Genomic DNA, 11,124 nt, shown 5'->3' on the forward strand with positions numbered 1-11,124 from the left:
GTACTCAAAATAACAGTATCTATAGTCTTAAATACGAAACCTCTTCAGGCAGAGACCCATAGTACACAGAGGAGTGGGAAAGGCCCATGACACATGGAAAAGGACAAGACCCCACCCTGGCTGTAGGGATCATAGCTGAGACCAGTAATCATGGCTGTTCTCACATCATAATAACTTACTGAAGAAAGAAAATGCCCCAGTAGGCTACTTCAAGATGGAACAGCCACAGAAATCTGTTCTGCTGTAGAATTGTGTCACCCTTCATCTTTGTGGGTCTCCAGCTTTTTCCCAGCTAGAGAATCCACAGACAGAATACGTTAAAGTTTCTTGCTCTCCTTTTTCCTATCTCCTTTTTCTTGTTCTTCATGGATAGAGAAATTGGCTTGGAATAAGCATGTTTAAAGTATACAAAGAAGGAGAAAGAGGGAGGAAATATTTTTTCCATCAGATTTCGGAAACTGTGTATCTCATCAAAGGGGAAACAATTGAAGATTGATTTCTATTTGCAAGATTTGAATGGATATAATCTCCTTTCAGTATTAATTGTTATGTGTCAGGATTTTACAAGGTGCTAAAATGTAAACCATAGGATAAAAAAATTTAAAATTTAAATATTAGTAACCATAGGGATGTTTTGACCAGAAAGATAATTTTTTGATCTATAGCTCTTAACCCAGAAGGGAAAAATAGTAACAGCACTCTGTGAAAATTGACATAGATGGACACATGTTCACACTGATCAAACCTCTGAAATACTATATTTTTATTGTTATAATTGAAGGCAACAGTATATTTAATTATCCAAAATAAAAAGGTCCAAAAGTAGCATGGAATATAAATATCAAAGACTCAAAGATTTCATGAAAACTTTCTGAATATAAGACAAACTCTTTGTACTCCCAGTCTTTTCTCAAGAATTTATAAACTTTGTCCCCCTCTTCATGGTATGTGTTCTATTTGTCATTTGGTGAATATTAGTATACCTTCTTTAGCTTCGTTCATTTACTAGTTGCCATCAGCAACTATAAGAGCTTTTCTTTCTTTATTTGCACAGAAAATGCAATATTTTTCTCTTATGTGAAGCTTTATAGGAGTGAGAAAGGGGAAAAATAAATATTTTCCGCAATTTTTTCCTGAATAAAAGGTTTTTTGGTCAGTAGACTTCAAAATCAGAGCAGAGTTTTGAATTTGTTTTACAAAATAAGAGTCTACATTTAGTATATGTTGTTTATTTAACATGTTTTCTTAATCTTGGGAAAGCAAAGTGCTATTTGGTTTTCTTCATAACATTTTTGTTTTAATTTTCTGTGATAGGATTAAATTGCCTTGAAAATAAAACTGAAAGTTTCCAGTTCATATTTTTTCCCTGCATATCTTTCTTCTTGGAGGTACAGTGGCAGTAAAATGAATGAAAGAATGAATTAAAGTGAAATGAATTATGTTCTACTTATCTGGCATATACTTTGATTCACTCTGTATAAAATTGCCAGTGGGTGGTTCCAGGACTGTGCTACTTAGGGTTTTATAGAGCTGACTCAGCTGAACTAGATTGACGATTGATTTCAAAGAGCTTCCCTTAAGTAAACTTAATCTATTTTTGCCTTTTTATGTTGTAGGTGCCCAAACCAGTAGATTATTCTTGCCAACCTTGGTAAGTATTAAAAATGTTTATGTAGCTAAGTTGAAATACCATACCCTTAGCTTGAGGATGCCTTAAATGTGGGGGTAGTACACCACATCCTATTTCCATTTGTCCTGGCTAAAGGTGTTTTCAGATGTAACAAAACACCATAATGAATTTATATATTGCTGACCTTTCTGTCCATATCTCCATCAGAGAGTGGTGTGTGTGCGTGTATGTGTGTGTTTGACAATAAATTCAAAGTTTTTAACAGTCACAGAAAGGAATGACATAGGCAAATACGTATCTTGTATTTTAGAAATGTAGATTTCACAAAGCAAAAGGAAAAAATAAGTATGATTCCATTGTCTGAAGCTAAAAATAAGTCCAAAAAGGATGATAGATCCTAAAAATACAACTGTACCACATGTAATATGGGAGGAGCCGGATGTATCAACGTCTAAATTCTGGGCTTAGATGGAGCTCCCTTACCACTTGGAGGATGGTAGTATCATTAATAGAAACAAGGAAGTGATGTGGATGATGCATTTTCTAGACAGTTCTTAGTTTAAGGGGATAATGATATCTTCAACTGGAAAAATATATTTAGGATCCAGAATAGTTATGATCATTATATGATAACTACTATGTACTGAGTACTTACTATGTGCTGGGCAATATGTTTAGTGCTATATGGGTTTATTTCATTTTGTTTTTCCAATGTTCATACAAGGAGGGTTGTTCTTATGCCTTTTTTACAGATGAGGAAACAAAGGTTAACGACAGGCAACTAGGAAGATTTGGAGCCAGGATTCCAAGTTATACCATTTGTACCTTGCTGTTGTTGTTGTTAGTTGCTGTAGAGTCAGCTCTGACTCATAGTGACTTTATGTATAAAAGAATGAAACATTACCCAGTCCTGCACCATCTTAATGATCCTTGGTATATTTGAGTCCATTGTTTTGGCTATTGAGTCAGTCCATCTCAGTGAGGGTTTCCCTCCTTTTCACTGACCCTCTACTTTACCAACCTCTAGATATAAAATATGGCCATATTTACTCACTTATATTTGTTTCCCTGAATTTTGTGTTTGACTCTTCTTAACATGACCAAATCAGTTTTCATTTTCTTGATCTTGACATATATACACACAAGGTATCAGGATATATATGTAAATGAGATATCCCTAGAGAATATAGGGTAAGTTCAGTTTACAAGTGTAGAGAACACTGGAGTTGGCTCATATTTTTAAAATGTTGTGATTATTTTCTGTTATATAACCAAATCCTGAAAAAGACTAGGTTACCCTTTAGTGTGGAGGAAGTCATTGCCCAATGAATGCAATTCGTTTCAGACCCGCTTGCTCTCCCTGAGCAGTCAGGGTCTGTCTTCAGTGGTCATTGTCTACCCTCTCTGCCATCCCTCCTTTGGCCTCAGCACTGAGCTTGCTTTAAAAAATTATAGCAGGTTGGTGGTAGAACTAGAAATTTTGCTACATTTTACCTGGTTTGAGGCAAATTTGAGGTCTTAGTTTCTGTGGAATTTAAAACTATAATCCTGACAGAATTAAATTTTTTGTTTATGAATTCTTTTTATTGTACTTTAGATGATGGTTTACAGAACAAACTAGCTTCTCATTAAACAGGACATATATTGTTTTATGACATTGGTTAACAACCCCAAGATATCTCAGTACTCTCCCTTCTCAACCTTGGGTTCCCTATTACCAGCTTTCCTGTCTCCTCCTGCCTTCTAGTCCTTGCCCCTGGGCTGGTGTGCCCGTTTAGTCTCATTTTGTCCTGTGGGTCTGTCTAATATTTGGCTAAAAGGTGAACCTCTGGAGTGACATCATTACTGAGCTAAAAAGAGTGTCGAGGGCCATACTTTCAGCGTTTCTCCAGTTTCTGTCAGGCCAGTAAGTCTGGTCTTTTTTTGAGTTAGAATGTTGTTCTACATTTTTCTATAGCTCCGTCTGGAACCCTCTATTGTGATCCCTGTTAGACCAGTCAGTGGTGGTTCTCGGGCACCATCTAGTTGTGCTGGACTCAGTCTGGTGGAGGCCATGGTAGTTGTGGTCTATTAGTCCTTTGAATCTTTCTCCTGTGTCTTTAGTTTTTTTCATTTTCCCTTGCTCCCTGACAGAATTAAATTTTCAGAATAGAACTGATAGCATGGATAATCAAACTGAAAATGTCAGAAACTGGGAAATCACAAGAGTGCAAAGATTAGCTTCCTCCTCTTTTTTTTTTTTTTACCATTTTTCAGGTAACTAGGCATTATAGTCATAAGGATAATAATTTTAGAGATAAATACTAATGCCACATGCTAAGTGGATTTTATTAAATGAACCAATCAGGTACCTGGGAATCATTCAGGGCGCAGGAGACTAATTTTGTACCCTTTGTTTTAAAATACACACTTACAAATGTCTAAAATCGCATTGAAAATATGACCAGTTAGAACAGTATTGTTTGCAGTTATTAAAAGAAAAAGATATTCAGACAAAGGAAGAGCCTTGAAAATAGGAAGAAATAAGGAGATTTCATAGTGGAATTTTAAAATTACTTTTTATTCCTGAGCAACCTGGGCAGTTTATTCGAGCTAAGCAGGCAGTTTCATGTCAAATGCCTTCAGCTAGGGAACAAAATGATCAAATCTACCAGAAATTGGAAGCTTCAATTTTAGAAATGCTAAACTGTTTAGAGAAAATTACATTGAATGATGATATGTGGTTCTCAAGTCACTGATGAGTTGAATATCACCAAGTATATTATCTGTTCATTATTTCCACATTTAAAAACGGGTTGTTCCCACAAGGTGAACTTTGTCTGTTGTATAGGCCATGAAATGAAATAGAAAATAAAGATGATTATCTTCAATTATCCATGTTTTTGGGTGTCATAAAGGCTGAAAAGTGGAAACCATTATAAAATCCGTATGAAGAACAGGAGATGATGCCAAGTTCCTTACTCCATCTTCCCAGCAGTCAGGCCGCTTGCCTCTTCCTACCCTGGCAGAGATACTGATTTGGAAAATATATTACATAGAAAAATTAAGCCAGGGAGGCTCCAGACATGGGGAGACCAGGCCCAGCAGAGGTTGGGGAAGATGCCATACTGAAAATTTAGGGCTTAAAGGAAAGTCTATATACTGAATGATGAAAGAACCCCTTCCCAGTCCCTTCACGTAGCTTAATTCCAGTACTGTGACAACTGGGTCACATTCTACTCTCTTGGGGCTTCCAGACAGGAATTTGGAAGATTTTTCTGTAAAGAAGTTGAATGACCTCATAGTTTAAAAAAAACAAAAACAAAACTCAAGTCCTAACATTTGGGTGTTACCTAGTGAAACTATCAAGTCCTTGCCAAAAGGCTATGTTCCTACCCAGTGAGCCTACCTTGGAGCTCACACGCACAAAACCTCTAGTCAGTTCTTGGATGCCCACCTCTTAAATGTGAACAGAAAACACAAGGTAACCAGTTATTTTAGGAAAGCCTTGAATTACAAACCAAATGAAATAAACAGGAAAAAAGAAACTTGAAGAAAATAGAGATGCTAGAGGGAACAGAAGAAAGAATTAAAAATATATATTTTTTTATCCTTAGAATTGAAAAGATATAACATCCATTGATGTGAGCTGGATGTTTTATAAAGGGAATAATCAGAACACAAGAAAGGGCTCTTCTAAATTCATTATTGAGTGGAAAGGTTGGAAAATAAAGTTGAGCAAATCTCCCAGAAAAGTCAAAGAGATAGACAATATGGGGGAAAAGAATGAAAATTAGGGAATCAGCCCCAGAAGTACAGGCATTTAACTAGTAGAAATTCTAGAAAGGAAAAACAGAGGGCAACAACTATTTAAAAAAAAGACAGTGGCTCCAAATCGAAGATGCTACTGAGAGTCCAGTACAATATTGAACTACAAAGTACAGCACATAACAAGGAGGCACATTATCAACACATGTTCAATATAGAGAATACAGAAAGAATCTTAAAATTTCCCAAGGAGAGAAATATCAAGTCACATACAAAGAGTCAGAAATAAGAATTGAAATTCTGGAACTGGAAATTAGAAGAAAATGGAGCAATGCCTTAAAATTTCAGAGGAAAAATAATTTCTCACTTATAGTTCTATACCCAGCCAAACTATGGATTGTTAGGGTAAAATAAATATATTTTCATAGATGTGAGGTCTTTAGAGTATTAGATCGATTGTATCCTTTTACAGGAAGCTCAAGAATGAGCTAGTAAACCTAGAAACAGGGAGCCACAAAATCCAGGAAATGGGATCAAATTTAGGAAAAAGGCAAAGAGAAGTTCCAGATCTACAATAATTCAGCAGGTTTAGAGAGTAAGCAATATCCATTGGATATAGGGAGTGGAGGGCACAAGGAGAGATATCTTCATAGAAAAAAATGAACTGGTAGGTTATGTGGTGTTGAATGTACTAGTGAGGATTTTATAATTCCCTTAGAGAATTTGGAAAGAAGTTGTGATAGAGACAAAGAAGCATAAGCAAACAAAAATATGAGACAATTATTTTTTGGATGTCAGACATTCTTTGAATATGACTACATGCCTAAACTAGGCAGATGATGGCTTGGCTTTGTGGAAGTTACAAAAAGAGAAGGGTGAAGAGCAGCACCATGAAAGAATGAGTATGGGGGAAAAACATTATTTTTTTTCCTGATATATAAAATTGATAAATTAAGAAATTGTAGTATAAATCATCTTATTTAGAAATATGCAAGTAGAAATCAGAGGGGAAAAGAAAACTAAACTAAAAAAAAACCAAACCCATTGCTGTCAAGTCAATTCTGACTCATAGCGACTCTATAAGGACAGACTAGAACTGCCCTATAGGGTTTCCAAGGAGCGGCTGGTGGATTTGAACTGCCGACCTTTTGGTTAGCAGCTGTAGCTCTTAACCACTGCGCCACTAGGGCTCATGGAAAAAAAAAAAGGAAAAAAAAAAAACAGGTAAAATACAGTAAGTCCCCAAGTTATGAACGTCCAACTTACAGACTAGTACTTGCCCTTTAATGTTATGTAAATTTGCCCTCACTGTGAAAGGATTGAACCAATCCCTACTCATAACAAATTCATCAGTCATCTTCACTTGCTGCACATGCAGCTTTTACAACATTGAAAAGGCTTCAAGGCTTTTCTTGCACTAAAGTAAGGCTAAATAAGAACCACATGCACCTGTTCCACTTACCTACAGATTCTTAAATACTTAGCAACAGATCTCGTTAGTAACCCAAGGACTTGAAATGGGACTCAGGGTAGAAAGCTGGTTAAGATGGGGTACTGCTCTTTTTTCATTACAATTATTTTAGTACTATGGTCATGTATTACTTTGATAAAAATGCTTATAAACCCTTCGCCGTCGAGTTGGTTCCAGCTCATAGCAATTAATACCATGTAGGAAAAAAGGAATACTGAGATGGAACATGCAGAGTGTGGACAACATTCTTTAGATGGTATGATCATAGAGGAATCTCAAAACATGAATGATGTCAGAAGGAAAGTGGGTTGATGGAGTGTTTTCCCGGCAAGTGTACAGCCTGTGAGAAGACTCCAGACTAAAAGGAGCTTGGCAAGTTGCTGGATTTAAAAGGCAGCTGGAAACTAGTGAAGCAGCAGCTTGTAAGAGATAAGGTTGAAGGGGTGGTCAGATGATGCTGGATCCTAACTGTTCATGAGTTTTCATAACTACTTTTAACCTAAGGTACCGTCTACCATCTACATAAACTACCTTAGCCTCCTCTTTTATACTTGGTGGAAACCTAAAATGCACTCCTTCAGCAAACTTCTGTTGAATGCCTGTCATGGGTATTTAAATATTTAGTGTAGATTAGCAATGGATATGCTGAGTCATACAAGTTTATATATGAATCAGAGAATTTTCTGGAAGATTAATTCATGAATACCTTTGAAAAACAGCTGATCTAAACATAAAAACGTTTCCTCCAATTTTTATTGCACCAGATCTCTGATGTATTTTGTCTGTAAATACTAAGCCTATATTTGATATAAAGGGTCATTAAAGATATTTTAACATTGAATTTGAGCTTCTTATTATTATAGTTGCTATTGTTATGGAGTTTGGGTATGTTTAAGGCCAGTATAGTCTAGGGAGAAATGAATTCTGGTTTTGAAAACTACCTTTTTAAAAATAAATTTTACTCACTACTACACTTTTCTTAAGACAATAGATTATCAGAATTGTGGATTTTAAGTATTAGTCTTATATCCAAAAAATAATTATTTTAAAATGATTTATTTCTAGAATTTTCTTTAAAAGATGTTCAAAGGAGATTTCATTTCATAGTGTACTTAGAAAAGCTTAAAGTTCGGAAGGTGTCTGTGTGTGTGTGAAGTGTTACGCAAAGCAATCCCTTCATACAGATCTTCCTTCTTGTCCCTAAGCTCACCACAACTCTCCTTCTAACCCAATAGCTATTAACTCTCTTTGTTCCATTTGTTTGTTTGATAAATATTTACTGTGTGCTAACTGTGTATTAGGCAGTATTCATTTTATTGTTAAGTTAGCTTTGTAGAGCATTTGTGTTTGGACATATTAAAGGTTTTTTTTCTATATTTAGTTTTTTGAAGCAGTGTAATTAGTATAGAAGTAAAGAACAGCTCAGATCTGCCACTAAATTAAAATCTTGATAGATGCTTATTTTTAGACTCTGTTCTCTTTCAGGTATATTATCCAAAATTTTCTGTGTCGTTGTTTCTTACAGGTATGCTGGAGCAATGGAAAGATTGCAGGCAGAGACTGAACTTATTAATAGGGTAAATAGTACTTACCTTGTGAGGCACAGGACCAAAGAGTCAGGAGAATATGCAATTAGCATTAAGTAAGTAGGACAAGTACTTTTACAGAAGTAGATTTCCTGTTTTTGTAATTGCATAGACCATGTGACATGTATAACACTGAAGTTGAAACCCAAGGTTCTAATTGCAGCAGAAATAATACATCTATCCAGACAGTTCATTAATACTTGGAAATATCTGTTAGAAGAACAGTAATAAGTGTTATAGGCTGCTAATTGGCATATTAGATTTCTTTCATAACATTGTATTTTTGATGACTTGATGTGTGTTTATTTCTAGTAAATTCTAAGAATAAAGCTACTAGGTTCTGCTTTGTTTTTCTGCATTCTCAAAGCGAATTTACTAAACAAATTAGGCATAAAGAGTAACGTAAATCCTCCTCCACCCTTCTCTTCACCTTAAATGCTGGTTGTTATCTTCAACCACTCTAGTAAATATATTTGGTTAATTAGCTGTCAGCAGTATATTGGCATTGGTATTTATTTTGTTTTCAGAATTAATTCCTATAATGTTATGGGGGCATGGCCTCTGGTCATTATTGATTTCTACTGATTAAAAACACATTTATATTCATAAGTTATTCGTTGCCCACAGGTATAATAATGAAGCAAAGCACATCAAGATTTTAACAAGAGATGGCTTTTTTCACATTGCAGAAAATAGAAAATTTAAAAGTTTAATGGTAAGCATTGATTAGTTCTTTGCAATCTGGGGTCCTTATTTTTTTCTGTTATTGGAAAGGTCAGTGTTACTTCTGTAGTTTCTTGGAAATTTTGCTCACGGAAAAGTTGTTTAAAGAGAGCCATATGATAATTTTTGGCAGAATCCTGAAAATTCCAATTTTAAGAACTCCAGCTAAGTTTTATATTGCTTTAATCATTATCTTTTATTGTAAATTAAGTTTGTAAAGTTTATGTAATCTTTCAGAGTCTATACTATTTATGATTGTTAGCGAAAGCAGTAAAAATTTCAAGTACAAGTACAATCACCTGTTATTGGTATGAGGTTTGCCTTGTTTTCGAATGACACGGCAAGTTTTCATATGAATTTCTTTCCTCCTCTTCCTTCCTTTGCCTCTTTCTCATCACTCAGGCAGAGAAGGATATTTTAAATTATAAGAAACTGTAATTGGTAAAATACCTCTCAAATTTAGGTTCATTTAACATAAAATGCAATAGAAAATCAAATTTAGAAGTTTTTACATTTTCTACTATTTTAAGTTCTCCGTGCTACAGTTTTCCTTCATTACCTTGGAAAGTTAAGCATTAGAAATGTGACATTTTTACCACACAACAGTTGGTATTTCATAAGAATTTTGTATGTAAATTGAAATAGTATATTGTTGCCAAGTCATTCCAAACAAAAACTATGTTGTTAATTCTCATGATTTTCTTAAACTGACACTTTTTAATAATTGTGTTTATGTATAAGAATACTGTGTGTATACCATATAAACAATGCATATATGTCATTACCTATGCACTGCTGACGGTAAAGAAAAAGTTCATATTTCCTTAAAAGTGGTCTCAAGTCTTTCTCAAGTTTGGTAGAGTTTCTTGTGGTAATGAAGATTTTGGATACAGGACATGAGATGCATTTGTAGCGCTCAGCTAAGTACTTTGAGTATCATTGGGAAGGGCCACTCATTGATTGAACCATCAATCAAATGATATATACTGCATCCTTCTGGAAAACATCTCAAAGCACTTTGCAGATGTTAACAGTAAAGTTAAAATTGAGTGTGAGAGCCACAAAAAATAGGCCAGCCTGAAAGTTGTATCTAAAAATTTAGATTTGCTTCAAGACCAGGGTCAATGTTTTAAAGAAATTGAAGCCCCTCAAGTTGAAAGCAAGGTAAGAAAAGCCCTGTGGACATAAATATCACATTCCCTTTTCAAATGCTGAGGATGGGCAGCAAGACTATGTCCTGGAAACTGTAAACTCTGTCAAATTGGTAACCAAGATCCAGGCATCCTCTCTGCTGGAAGTGACTTCTGTTCTGTTGGAACAAGCTGGCTATGCAGAGAGAGAACTGGACCTAACGAGGTTCTTTATAAGATGAAAACCTAGGAGGGAAGTGGCAAGTGGATGCACAAATAATGAATAACAGACCCAGCAGAGACATGATAAAAGCATGCATGGGGGCCTCCACGTCTCTGCAAGACACACCAGCTTGAACCTTCACCTGCAGAACTTCCTTGGATGTGTGTGTGTGATGTGTTATGCAAAGCAATCCCTTCATACAGATCTTCCTTCTTGTCCCGAAGCTCCCCACAACTCTCCTTCCAGCCCAGTACCTATTAACTCTCTTTGTTCCATTTGTTTGTTTGATAAATATTTACTGTGTGCTTACTGTGTATTAGGCACTATTTATTTTATTGTTAGCTTTGTAGAGCATTTGTGCTGTAGTTAATATGGGACTTAAAAAAATGCTCCAGGCGACTTCCGGTAAAATGGCTCTCTAAGCAGAAGCACCACGCTGTCCCTCCCCAGCAAAGATCCGAAAAACTAAGCCGAACAGAGAAAACAACAATCCTGAAACCCTAAAACATCAAATGAAGAGGTAAAGAACTTAGCCAAGCACCAAATGGAGTGAGAAAACTGACAGAGAATGGAGAGCAAGGAGAGATTCATGCAGAGGTCCCCTATCAGCTAAC

At 35.6% G+C, this 11,124-nt stretch overlaps 1 protein-coding gene across 6 annotated transcripts in view; it reads left to right on the forward strand.

Annotated features, from left to right (window-relative positions):
* Window positions 1–11,124, forward strand: part of VAV3 (vav guanine nucleotide exchange factor 3) — a 444,185-nt gene that overhangs the window by 394,932 nt on the left and 38,129 nt on the right. For 5 of the 6 annotated variants that reach the window (XM_004388054.2, XM_023742207.1, XM_023742206.1 and 2 more), the window contains 3 exons: window positions 1,617–1,651; window positions 8,374–8,490; window positions 9,062–9,149. In XM_004388054.2, coding sequence (XP_004388111.1) covers window positions 1,617–1,651; window positions 8,374–8,490; window positions 9,062–9,149 — 240 coding nt within the window. The remainder of the gene's footprint in view (window positions 1–1,616; window positions 1,652–8,373; window positions 8,491–9,061; window positions 9,150–11,124) is intronic. The other variant, XR_002825862.1, reaches the window with a different exon arrangement.

This window comes from Trichechus manatus, unplaced genomic scaffold (assembly GCF_000243295.1).
Source record: "Trichechus manatus latirostris isolate Lorelei unplaced genomic scaffold, TriManLat1.0 scaffold00204, whole genome shotgun sequence".
In the NCBI taxonomy this organism is placed as follows: domain Eukaryota; kingdom Metazoa; phylum Chordata; class Mammalia; order Sirenia; family Trichechidae; genus Trichechus; species Trichechus manatus.